Source organism: Bos javanicus, chromosome 5 (genome assembly GCF_032452875.1).
Source record: "Bos javanicus breed banteng chromosome 5, ARS-OSU_banteng_1.0, whole genome shotgun sequence".
Classification (NCBI taxonomy): Eukaryota; Metazoa; Chordata; class Mammalia; order Artiodactyla; family Bovidae; genus Bos; species Bos javanicus.
The window spans coordinates 68461586-68475174 of NC_083872.1; the positions used below are offsets into that span (position 1 = coordinate 68461586).

General features: G+C 41.1%; 1 protein-coding gene across 2 annotated transcripts in view; it reads left to right on the top strand.

Annotated features, from left to right (window-relative positions):
• The window catches only part of TXNRD1 (thioredoxin reductase 1), a 63017-nt gene that overhangs the window by 46586 nt on the left and 2842 nt on the right, over nt 1-13589 (top strand). For both annotated transcript variants that reach the window (XM_061417141.1, XM_061417139.1), the window contains exons 11-13: nt 1791-1898; nt 5094-5189; nt 9128-9262. In XM_061417141.1, coding sequence (XP_061273125.1) covers nt 1791-1898; nt 5094-5189; nt 9128-9262 — 339 coding nt within the window. The remainder of the gene's footprint in view (nt 1-1790; nt 1899-5093; nt 5190-9127; nt 9263-13589) is intronic.

Genomic DNA, 13589 nt, shown 5'->3' on the forward strand with positions numbered 1-13589 from the left:
GGTCATTTTGGGGCTCACTGCTTGCCAGTGGCTCCTTCCTCACCCTGATTGCTTTCCTCTGGCATTGATTTACAGATCAGTGCTCAGCCCAAATCTCAGGAGGCCCTCTCTGCCGATCTCACTTTCTCTTTATGCAGCCTCACCCACTTTGCTGTTCTTCCCTGCAGCTTCCGGCCATGTTGGCATCTCTGAACCGGGATCTCTGTCACTGTAACTCAGAAAGACCACTCTGCAGTCTGTTCCCTCTCCTTACCAAGCCCTAGAAAGTGCTCTGGGCAGGAAACTCGCCTCATTTGTTGCCCTTCTTGTTTCCTATCCCAACAGCAGCCGTGGTGCTGCGCTGCCCATGGTCCAGTGTCTAAGAAGTGTTTCATATTTGTCTGTTTTTTGTTTTTTTTTAAGTTGTTTAAAGCAGGAAGTAAACCTGGTCCATGTAAGCAGAAGTCTGTCTTTACTTTTGAATCAGAATTCCAAGGATTTGTATTAGAGGAAAAAAAGACTATATATTGCTAATTCTAGAGGGAGGCACATTTTAAAGATTCCACCCTACTGTGTTAGAGAGTGAGAATTGTATTGTTCATATTTTAAGTTCAGAATGACTTAACCTCTTTGTCCAGATGTGACTGGGTAGGTTTTTACCAACTGGCGTTTGCAAATGTATTTGGCATCTCCGTAATTGTGTTTTTCATAATTCACATCAGCATATTAAAGCCTCTGAGAAATCTGATGGTTGAGAAACCTATTTGCTTAATACAGCATTTTACAAACTTGTTCGACTTCAGAACCCTTTTGTCATCTATGACTATTAAAGTATGCTTTGGAAATACTGTCATAGTCATGAACTTTTTTTTTTTTTTTTGAATAATTTTGTTTATTTATTTATTTTTGACTGTGCTGGGTTTTTGTTACTCCACAGGCTTCTCTCTAGGTGTAGCCAGTGGGGGCTACTCTCTAGTTGGCTATGTGCAGGCTTCTCATTGTGGTGGCTTCTCTTGGGCAGCACCGCTCTAGGGCATAAGGGCTCTGGTAGTCACGGCTCCCAGGCTCTAGAGCACAGGCTCAGTAGATGCGATGCATAGGCTTAGTTGCTCGGTGGCACGTGCAGTCTTCCCGGATCAGGGGTCAAACCTGTGTCTCTTGCATTGGTAGGCAGATTCTTTACCACTGAGCCACCAGGGAAAAGCCCATCATGAACTTCTTTTGTTCCTTGGTCTTCGTTACCATGTTAATGGCTGCATAAGAGTGCATTGAGAATATGTACTATAGAACCACTTTCTTACTTGAATTTTAAAGCCACTCTGATATTTCCACTATTGATGAGAACTGCGACATTGCTCAGTTAATTTACATAGCTTTTTCTGTATATTAAATTATTATCATAGATTTCTAAAAGTGAGGTTATTGGGCCAAAAACTGTAAAATGTTTTTATGGCTCTTGATTTGTATTACCTAATTGATTTTCCAGTAAAGTCTGTTAACTTCTGCATTAGTAATAGACTTACAACATTGGGTGCACGAGGATTGTTTTTGCTTTATTTAACGGAGAGAAAGCATGTGCTTATCAACATGAGTTGATAGCTGGATGAGAAGCCGAATGAGCCTCTTATTCATGACTAGTCTTGACAGAATGTAAACCTCTGCTGAAATATTATCACATCAGTTAATGGTTCTCAGTACAGTAGGCTTTTATTAGTCTACTTTTCTCTCCTCATTTTGAAGTTTTTTGAAGTATATGTTCTTTTGAGTTATAATCTCTCCCATCATAACTCCCTTCCTCTGTTTTGAAACAGTGTGACTATGAAAACGTTCCAACGACTGTTTTCACTCCTTTGGAATATGGGTCTTGTGGTCTTTCTGAGGAGAAAGCTGTGGAGAAATTTGGGGAAGAAAATGTTGAGGTAAGTTTTACTCTTCACTACTTAGTACTCTTTTTTCCAAAATTTAAAATAATTTCTACCATAAAGAGAAGCTGAAAAATAGTACAAAGAACTTTTGTATACCCATTTTCCAGATTCATGTATTAGTAACATTTTGCCCATTTGTTTTATCCTCTTCATAGTCTCTTTATCTCCGTGCATCTGTGTGTATTTCTTTTTCCTGAACCATTTAAGAGTAAGTTGAATGCCCCTTTACCCCTAAATGCTTTAATACTATGAACAAGGACATTTTCCTATCTAAACACATGGTGGTTACTACTTTTTAGACAGTTTACTGTTGATATAATATTGTTATCTGACCTACCTTCCATTCATCAGTTGATCCAGTAATTCTTGGTTCTGTTTTTCAAAACCACTTTTACTGGTTTCTTTTTATTATTGATATGGTTAAAAAATACAGGGAAAAACTAAAAAGTACCTACATTTCTATTGTTCTATTAGCTTTTTTTTTCTACCATTACCCTTTAATTTATAGCTAATGTTGCCAGTCACTTTTTATCCTATATATAGTCAAGGAAGGGATTCCCTCGTAGCTCAGTTGGTAAAGAATCTGCCTGCAGTACAGAAGACCCAGGTTCAATTCCTAGGCCAGGAAGATCCCCTGGAGAAGGAAATGGCAACCCACTCCAGTATTCTTGCCTGGGAAATCCCATGGATGAGGAGCCTGGTGGGCTAGTTTATGGGGTCACTAGAGTCAGGCACGACTTAGTTACTAAACCACCACCAATGTCAAGGAAACTGCACATGAAGTAAACTACTTTTATATACACAAATAATGCCACACAAAGGGTCTGCTGTTTAAATCATTTGGGAAAAAAAGTTTGCAGTAAAACCTTAAAGACCAGATTTGTGAATCAGAGTACATTTTGTAATATGAAAGTCTATTTTAAATTTCTCAACAACTTCTTTTATTCTATATTTTAGTAATAGCATGTAATATTGATCTATCAGTAACACATTATTAGCATTTTTTTCTGGTTATAAGAATAGTATACCCTCATAGGAAATTTTCAAAATATTAAAAAAGGAAATTTTAATTCATGAAAAGATAACTGCTATTAATATTTTTGCATATTCTAGTCTAAGTATCTATTTTATATATGTATAATTTTGTGTTGGTATACATAGCTTAATTTTTAAAGTGTGATTAAGTTACATGCAATTTTCTGTTGTACTTGACAATTAGTGTTAGATCACAAGCATTTCCCTCTAAAAGCACCATTTTAAAAAATTGCTTTGGCATATTTCCTTTCAAGGGTGCTACTTATAGTAATTTTTTAAGCCATTTTATTAGATTAATTTCTCACTATTATGAATAGAATGATGAACATCTTTGTTACTCATTGTCTCTATCGCTGATTATTTTCTGAGTATATATTGCTATCAAAATATAACTTAAATTTTAAGATTCTTAATAGTCTATTTTTTCAGATAATTTTTTGTATTTGTTTGATTAGAATTTGCATTTTTCATTATAAAGGCAAGGCGTTTGAGTTGAAGAAATCTTGAAAAATACAAAGGAAATAGGAAACAATCCCTCATAGACTTATGTTGATAACACAGCTGTTGTTAGTAGTTTTTAAAATCATTTTTTCCCCTGTGTAATTGTCGTGATACTATGATACTATACATTCAGTTTTGTAACCCACATTTATCAAAAAATTTATATCATATTACAAGGTAAAAGAATGTTATATAATGTTTAGATAATCTGTGTGTTTTTAAAATATCCTACCAACATTGTATGTTTTGAAACGAGGCTAGCAGTTGAAGGAGAAAAAATCCCGTTAGTCATCCAAGACTTAAACTTATGAAATGTCATAAGGATGTCTGTGTCCTTTCATCTGTCATCTCTCCCTCCTTCCTTCCCTCCTTCGATACTTTTGGTGGATAATTTCAGAGAAGGAGATGTCTTTGGAAATATTAAGTAAGAGAACTAGATAATTGCTGTAATTGTTCCTGGCACCATACTTGTTTCTTGCCCAAAGTTGTCATTCTTTTGAGGTAACAAGATAGCATTGGTTTCTTTTTTTTTAATGTAAGACGGAAAGTAATTACATGGCTTCTATCTCTCATTTGCTTGAACTTTGTTGTTGTTACATAAGGTTGATTCATTGGAGGCTGAAGTATAATTAAGGGATGAGATTCTGGCAAAAGAGTTGTCAACTATGAGTTTAAAGTTATTTACCTTCTGACCAGGTTCTTATATGTTCCATGAATTTTTTTGTTTAATAAAAGTCTAATTATTAAATATTAAAGAGCATCCACTGTCTTCACACCACAACTAGTGTTTGACAGACATACTTCTTGATCAGATCAGATCAGATCAGATCAGTCGCTCAGTCGTGTCTGACTCTTTGCAACCCCATGAATCGCAGCACGCCAGGCCTCCCTGTCCATCACTAACTCCTGGAGTTCACTCAGACTCACGTCCATCGAGTCAGTGATGCCATCCAGCCATCTCATCCTCTGTCATCCCCTTCTCCTCTTGCCCCCAATCCCTCTCAGCATCAGAGTCTTTTCCAATGAGTCAGCGCTTTGCATGAGGTGGCCAAAGTACTGGAGTTTCAGCTTTAGCATCATTCTTTCCAAAGAAATCCCAGGGCCGATCTCCTTCAGAATGGACTGGTTGGATCTCCTTGCAGTCCAAGGGACTCTCAAGAGTCTTCTCCCAACACCACAGTTCAAAAGCATCAATTCTTCAGCACTCAGCCTTCTTCACAGTCCAACTCTCACATCCATACATGACCACAGGAAAAACCATAGCCTTGACTAGACGAAACTTTGTTGGCAAAGTAATGTCTCTGCTTTTGAATATGCTATCTAGGTTGGTCATAACTTTCCTTCCAAGGAATAAGCGTCTTTTAATTTCATGGCTGCAGTCACCATCTGTAGTGATTTTGGAGCCCAGAAAAATAAAGTCTGACACTGTTTCCACTGTTTCCCCATCTATTTCCCATGAAGTGATGGGACCGGATGCCATGATCTTCGTTTTCTGAATGTTGAGCTTTAAGCCAACTTTTTCACTCTCCACTTTCACTTTCATCAAGAGGCTTTTTAGTTCCTCTTCCCTTTCTGCCATAAGGGTGGTGTCATCTGCATATCTGAGGTTACGTCTTGATACGATGGGTCTAAATTGTGCTTCTGTCTTCCTAGGTTTACCATAGTTACTTTTGGCCATTGGAATGGACGATTCCATCAAGGGATAACAACAAATGTTACGCAAAAGTAGTCTGCAATATCAAAGACAATGTAAGTGCTATTCATATTTACTCCTTTCTACTGATTTCATTTTATTTTTACTATGCAGCTCTGTTTTGACCACATGATACACATATTGCATTCTTTTCGTATTTCACCTGTGAGTCTCCCCAGCTGTGTGGACGTTACTAGGGTGAGGCCCATGATGACACGACCTGACTCCCCTCTGCTTGAATGTGTTGTGGGCAGGCAGTCAGAACCAATGAAGCCATTGACTACCTAAAAATAATGACAGAACAAGAAAGGAGTAACCCAAGTTCATATGCTAAGCAGCCAGCACTAGTGAGAAAGCTGGAATGGGGGAACTCTTAATTGGGTTCTGATTTTAAGATTTCATTGCTTGCTGCTTTGTGTAACAACTAGTAACAAAGACCTAAGGATAAACCCCCTGACCTCACAGGCTTTGTTTCCATACCTACAAAGTGATGAAGTCATTGGTTTTCAGACTTTCTGACTACTGCCCCCGTTTTCTGTATCGTCACCCGGGACAAGTGTGTGTCTGTGCACATGCTTTGTACCTGTTCCATGTGTGTGATGAGAACTCAGGATTTACTCTCTTAACAACTTTCGTATCAAACTAGCAGCAGTGTTAGTTACATTTATCCTGCTATACATTACACCGCTGGGGCTTCGCAGGTGGCTCAGTGGTAAAGAATCTGTCTGCCATTGCAGATGTGAGTTTGATCCCTGGGTCAGGAAGATCCCCTGGAGAAAGAAATGGTAACCCACTCCAGTATTCTTGCCTGGGAAATCCCATGGATGGAGGAGCCTGGTGGGCTGTACAGTCCACGGAGTGGCAAGAGTTGGACACGACTGAGCACACGTGCACACACATTATACCCGGAGTGCTTATTTAGTCTTATAATTGGAATTTTGTACCTTTCGACTAGCTTGATCCATTTCTCCCTTCCCGCATCCCCTACCTCCGGTAACCAGAAATCTGATCTCTTTTGCAAAGTATTAATGACTCTCACAGCACTGTGTTAGTTCGTGGTATAGAACATAAAGGTTTGGTTATTTGATATTTTATACATTTCAAATGATCACCACGATAACTCTAGTCTGACTGTATTCCCCACACTGTACATGACTGTATGGTGACTTACTTATTTTGTAACTGGAAGTCTGTACCTCTTGGTCTCTCTTACCTTTGTGGGTTGAATCTTAACGAGAATTGGTATATTTTTAGTTTTCAAAAAGTATCCCCAATAAAAATATAAACAACTAAAAGAATCCATATGTTAATAGCCTAATGAATTCATTTTTTTCATTTTGGGATTTGAGTATAATTAAGTGGTGTATTTGGAGAAGGCAATGGCACCCCACTCCAGTCAGTACTCTTGCCTGGAAAATCCCATGGACGGAGGAGCCTGGAAAGCTGCAGTCCATGGGGTCGCTGAGGGTCGGACATGACTGAACGACTTCACTTTCACTTTTCACTTTCATGCATTGGAGAAGGAAATGGCAACCCACTCCAGTGTTCTTGCCTAGAGAATCCCAGGGACGGGGGAGCCTGGTGGGCTGCTGTCTACGGGGTCGCACAGAGTCGGACAGGAAATGATGTATTGGTTCAGTAACTACTGCTTTACACAGTAGCACAGTTGCAGATTGCTTTCTTGCAGAGCGCAGGGTTCTAGGAAAACCTGGATTCACTACAAAAAAGGTCATCAATAGATGCATTTAATAAACAGACATACTAGGATTACCTCTAGCAAGCTATACAGAATTGACATAGAGAACAGTTTTATGTAGACTTTTGTCTGTTTAGATGTAATTTTAATAAAGTTATTTGTATGAGAATGCATTAGATACCGTGCTGCTACAGACAAAAGAGAATGTCACGTGTTCCTGCTGGCAGTCTGGTGTCTAGTAGGAGATACTTTATTTGCATACAGCAGTCAGTGAAACCTCAAAAGTTTCCTTTATATCAAGCAAATCTATTTTAACTGTACCCAGTTCTTTTTTTTTTTCTTTTACTGCTGTGTCATTTGTTCAAATGGCATTTTTTTACATAATATGAAAAATAACTTAAACTACCAGTGAAAACTCATTTTAATTAAAATAACTGAGGATGGTATTGTTGGATGGTATTGCTGTCAATTATTTTCATAAAAAAGACAGTATTACAAGAGATGAATACTTGTCATTGCTCTTTTGTCATAAGCCATCCTATATAAAAGCTTGCTTCTGGTTTTTGACCATCCCTGGGGCAGGCTGTATTCATTTTGAGTTTGGTTACTTCACAGTGACTGAATGTGCTTGGTTTTAAATAGTACTTGCTTGCTAGGCTTTTATTCTTTTTGTATGCTATACTTTTTATACACGGTGTATTTGAAATTTGCAGAAAGGAATAGGGCAAGTACCTACTGCAGACTCTGACTATTAACAGTTGGTGTATTTGCCCAGAGCTTCTCTTATGAGAGACAGACATTTGTGTCATAGAGGCAGTTTATAACACATAGGTGCCCAGTCATGTCCTACTCTTTGTGACCCCATGGACTATAGCCCACCAGGCTCCTCTGTCCATGGAATTTTTCAGGCAAGAATATTGGAATGGGTTGCCATTTCCTCCTCCAGGGGAGCTTCCCCACTCAGGGATCAAACGCTGATCTCCTGCCTTGGCAGGCAGATTCTTTACCCATGAGCCACCGGGGAAGCTCACAGTTTATAATAGGCTATATTTACTTATTGAACATGTAAAATGTGTCTGCCATTACTTAATGGTCTACATGTACTAACTTATTTAAGCCTTGTATAATCCTGTGAAGTACTGTGCTATTGTTATCCCCATTTTATAGACAAGGAAGCTGAAGTGTGGAAGTTAATTGTGCTAGGAGCTGGAATTCAGTCCAAGGCAACTAGAATCCATGCTGTTAACTTCTAGCCCAGTAGTCTTTCACATTCCTTCTTGGTCCTCCACCCCCATTCCTTCCCTGCCCCAGAGACCACACTCTCCTCACGTTGGGCTGTCTCACTGTTCATACTTTTGTATATTTGCTTCCTATTATGTCCTGTAAACATCATACATCGTGGTTTAAAGAAAGGTGGTATCCTCAGCTAAATAGAAGCCTGTACCTTTTCCTTTTTAATCTCACTTTTTGAGATCTATCCATATTATTGCATTTAAGTCTTGTGCTTTGTTTACCAATTGCACAATCCCTGATTGCCAAAATGAATAAAGGAAGAGTCTAACATGAAGTGGATTACATACAGAAGGCCCTTCCTGACTGTTTTCAGGGAGCCATTGAACATCAGATAAGGCTCTGCGCCTCACTGCCTGAGCTGCCTCGTCTGTTATAAGAGGGTTGGATTGGGTGGGCCAGCCCAGAGCTCGGAAAATCTGCACAGTAGAATGCAACAGGTTTCCCTGCTCTTGGCAGGGGTAGCCTGAGTTAGGATTTAGCATTTATCCAAAATTATTCCCACACAGGTATTTCAGAATTGCCAAATATTTTTCTCTTGCTTTCAAAAATGTTTTCACATTGGAAGGCTCTCAGATTCTTCTGTCTACTCCCAAAACTTCAGTTTAAATGGTTTTTTAATTTGAATGGCTGCTATTAAATGTTTCAGCTCCCACAGTTTACCTGGAGCTTTGAGACAACCGGATAGAGATGAGGGCACCACTGAACAGCCCTTTGAGAACACTTTCCAGAACATTTTGGTGCTTACGGGGTTGCACACATTTTTGCTTTTCCAAAGTGTTTTTTCTCATCACCAGTGGCTGGTTCTTTCTCTTCCTTCTTGCTTAATGTGACCACAGTTCTGTATTAGCCCGTGTTGCAGTACCTTCAACCTACACAGCTTTCAGCAGCAAGCATCAGTATTTCTGAATGTTTTTTTTTTTTTTTTTTAGATTAGACTGGAAAAAATATTCTAGGCTGTTAAGGAGGGAAAATTCTACATAATTGTATCACTTTTTTGTATCTTAGGAACGTGTTGTGGGCTTCCACGTACTGGGTCCAAATGCTGGAGAAGTGACCCAGGGCTTCGCAGCGGCGCTCAAATGTGGGCTGACCAAAGACCAGCTGGACAGCACCATCGGAATCCACCCCGTTTGCGCAGAGGTGCGTCTCCACACTTTCTTTTTTATTATTATTTTTTCTCCACACTTTCAATTAAGGCTAGATGGTGCCTGTCCATGTGTGTCGGTCATGTCTGACTCTTTGTGACCCCCATGGGCTGTAGCCCACCAGGCTTCTCTGACAATGGGATCCTCCAGGCAAGAATACTGGAGTGGGTTACCATTTCCTACTCTAGGGGATCTTCCTGATCCAGGGATCGAACCCGAGCCTCTTGTGTCTCCTGCATTGGCAGGTGGATTCTTTACCACTGCACCATCTGGAAAGCCCACTAGATAGTACTGTCGTGGCGGATATGCTTTAAATCGTTTATCATGTGTCATAAATTATTTTCATGGCAATCAGCTGATGATGACATTCAAAAAGAGCATCAATCCTAGTTATCCCTGAGCTACCTGGAGGCTAATGATGTTGTCTCCCTCGTTAGCTTTCGGTGTCAAAGGATGAGAAAGTGAAGCTTGTGAAAGAAAGAGCAAGCCAATGACAGGAGAACTGATTTCCCAGTGGGGCCTCTGGGTGTCGTGTTTCTCCACACCTGTCAGTGCTCATCCGCGAGCCACTTACTTACCGTGCTACCACTAGGTAGGGCTTGTAGACCAGGCATGCGTCTACGCTGGAGAGCCCGGAGGCCGGGGGAGTTACGTGTCGAGAGGCTCAGGAACGGAGCTGAGCAGCGCAGCCTGGAAGGGTGTTCTCGTTTCCTTTGGCTCTGTCTTTTCCCTGAGTGTCTTCCTCTGTACTGTGCACCTGTTTAGTGACCAGGTCATTATTCACAGAAAACTTTGTATATGTTGTTTGGTTGTGGGTTTTATTTGTTGTTGTTTTGTTTTTGAAAACTTGTTTTTGTGAAGTAAAACTGAATTTCAAAAATGATACATAAAAATTGAAAAGAGAATAGATTTTTAAAAGCTCTTGAAGATTGTGCAGTGTATCTTTTATTCAGTGTCATGACTAAGACTGTCTAGGGAAGGAGAGGAGCCAGTTAGTGTCATTCTTTTTCAAAAATAGTATGTTAGTTTCTTGGGGCTGACATAACACACTACTGCAACTTAGGCGTTGAGAAACAACAGGAATGTCTGCTCTAAGAATGCTGGAGGCCAGAGTCAGAAAGCAGGGCCATGCTCCGTCCAGGGCCTCTGGAGACGAGGCCTTCCTTGCCTTTACAGCCTCTGCCTCTGGCTTCATGTGGCCTCACCTGCTGCGTGTCTGGGTCATTTCCCTCCTGTAAGGTCATAGATTAGGGCCCCGCTGATCCAGCATGGTTTTGTTTTCACTCGGTTACATCTGCAAAGACCCTGTTTCCAACCAGAGTCACAAAGTTCACGGGCACTGGGCCTAGGACTTGAGCTTCTCTTTCTGGAGGACTTTATTCAACCCACGATGGTGGGTATGGTTAAAACTCTAGGATACTTTAAAACAACAGTCATCCTCAACCGGGATAAAGACATCCCTTCCCAACTTGGTTATGCGAGTGTCTAGTTTTTTAATCTGAATTTGATTCTCAACAGACTGGTTAAAAGGCTGACATGAGCGTGGCTCCTGCTGCCTCCCTTGGTCGTGTCGTGTCATGTTGTGACATGACCCAGTGGCAGCACACGGCACTGTCTGCGGGCTTTCTGCCAGCTGGGCAGAGAGGTGCAGTGGAGAAGACAGGCGTCCCCATGAAGTCCAGGCCCGCAGAGAGGTCAGCCAGAGGCCTGTCCCCGCGGTGCCCCTGGCATGCTGGAAACCCTCCTGAAGCATTTGCCGCTGTGCATCTCCATTCGTTGTTTCTTTTATAACTTTGAAGCTCAGAGGTGAACATTCACTCTGTTCATAGGGCTTTTCTCTTTGTCTTGTTTCCACGGTGGCAACTGATTAATGAGATTAAAAAACTGGCTGCCGTTGTCTCCCTCTGAGTGCATTTGTTGTGCAGCTGTGTGCCTAGCTCCGTGCTGGGTGCTGGGGAGCAGCAGGGGTTTGAGTCAGAGCAGCGAGGCGGGTGAGGGAAGGGCCGGGCACACATCTGGGTGGTGGGTCCCAGGCTCAGGACAAGTGCACAGTGGCGTTTGGGGCAGGAGGGTTGGGGGGCAGTTCTCACACAAGAGGAGAAGAATGCATTTGTGTCAGCCAGTCCAAGGGAGCACCAAGTACGAGAACCCTGTGTGGCAGAGATCATGGTTTATTCCAGGACCTGAAGGCCCTCAGGACTGCTGTCACAGTGCCACACCAGCTGTGGGTGGTTTGTACCATTTCTATAAAAGAATCTGGGTGATTGCACAACCTTTGGCTCCAAAGTAGTTGCCTACAGGAGTTGATGCATTCCTCGGTGGAGGCTTTGCTTTTTTGGAGGAAAATAGTTTGCACAGGGTTTCCTTCCGGAGTCGCTGTGGGAGGAGGAGAGACTACTGGTGTTTTGACTGAAAGCCCCTTCTTGTCGGTGAGAGAGGGACTCTGAAGGCCTGAGGAGTCAGTGACGCATGAGCATTATTCAGTTTGAGGCTGGTGTGTTGGTTATTTATCCTGGACCTCTGAGCAGTAATAATTGAAGAGGAAGCTGATCACATGTGATTTTGAGTAGCAATTTCAACTAATTAAGTTTATCTATAGAGAAAAAATAATGGCTTAAGAAGAAGGAGCATCAGAGACAAGACCTGTGAAATATCTTAAATGAACTTTAGTGCCAAACATCAAAAGTTTTGTTTCATTAATAGTCAACATAATCACAGTCTGCAGTGAGTGGGGTGGGGGGATCTTGTGAGGCTCGGAGGGCTTGGCTGGGTAAGAGACGTACGTGCCTCCTGTAGTGTTGATTTACCCTTTTGTGAGCGTGTTCTTTGTCCTGGGATCAAGAAGCTGCCTCTGCCATTTTTTTCAAGTATATTTTTAGGACAATTCTAAATCAGGTCTGTGCGTATAAGATCCGTGTAGGAATTGACCCTGTTTGTTTTTTTTCCGTATAGACTAACCAGCAATGGCGGTTTGGCTTCCCCGTGTCTTTAACATGTTTCCAGTAAAAGAGAAGTAGATGAGAGCTCTTTCTTTCCCCCTTCATTTCTTTCCATTTTTGATGGGTTTAGTTTTTTATCCACACATCCTACAAGTTCTATTTCTAAATTAATTCCTGAGAAATAAAACATAAGCTTGCAAATTCACAAGCATGAAATTGGCTTTAATGTATTCCCTTGCTCATTATTTTTCTTCCTTTAAAAAATTGGAAAGAGAGCATGTTTGATGGTATTTTAAATTGCCTGTAATACCAGCTTCCGAACACAGCTATTTTCATTAATGCATATTATCTTGCTGTTCTCACCCATAGTCACACATTTTTTTTTAAACAAGGAGTTATATTGCTCTTCAAAGAAGAGTTGTACTAGTTTATAGTGTCATCAGCTTTGAATTTGAGTGCTCGTGAAAATGTTGCAAAATTCAGTGTAACTTTTTCTGTAATAAGTTTAAAAGAAAGGACTATTTCAAGCCTTTTCACATATCTTTGTTAATAAGGATGAACTTCTTATAATTATTATTTTGGGGAATGTGAATTGTTCTCACATTTTCTTCTGGGTTCATACTTTAAATGTTTTACTAGCCATTATTACTTGGGTCTGACTTTTTTTGCAGTGCTGCTGGTAAATTGGCATAGAGGGGAAAAAAAGGCTTTGTCACTGCTTTAAGGCTAAATAGACAAGGATTTTTCTCAGTATTGTTCCTCCTTTACACAGAAGTGTTTTCCCCTCTTATTCACGAGTGTTTTTGATGCCAATTCCTATTGCTTTGACCTGTAGAAGTCAAAACAGCCGCAATTTCTTGTGCTTTCCTCTTTGTGTTAAAAATCAGGAAACTAGATATTTCTTGAGAATCAAAGATGCAGCTGACCAAAGAGGTTGCTGGCAATAAGTCTTGCTTCCACTGGGGACTCTTCCCAAATCAGCCATGGCTTCTTGTCTCAGTGAGACACTCGCTGGCTCGCTGAAGTGAAGTGAAAGTCGCTCAGTCGTGTCCAACTCTTTGTGACTCTGTGGACTACACGGTCCATGGAATTCTCCAGGCCAGAATACTGGAGTGGGTAGCCTTTCCCTTCTCCAGGGGATCTTCCCAACCCAGGGATCGAACCCAGGTCTCCCACATTGCTAAACACAAAATTACTTTATGTTTTCATGCCTGAGCAGCATGGATAGTCAGTTTGGGTGTGGTTTTGTTTTTGCCTGTATGCCTTGTGGGGCTTTGAGATCATCACGGATCAGCTGCAGCCCAGCTCCCATGCTCTCGTCACTCCAGGACCCAGCTGACGGGGCAGCTTCTTCTGGGGCCACTGTGGCTTAATGGCAGAGAG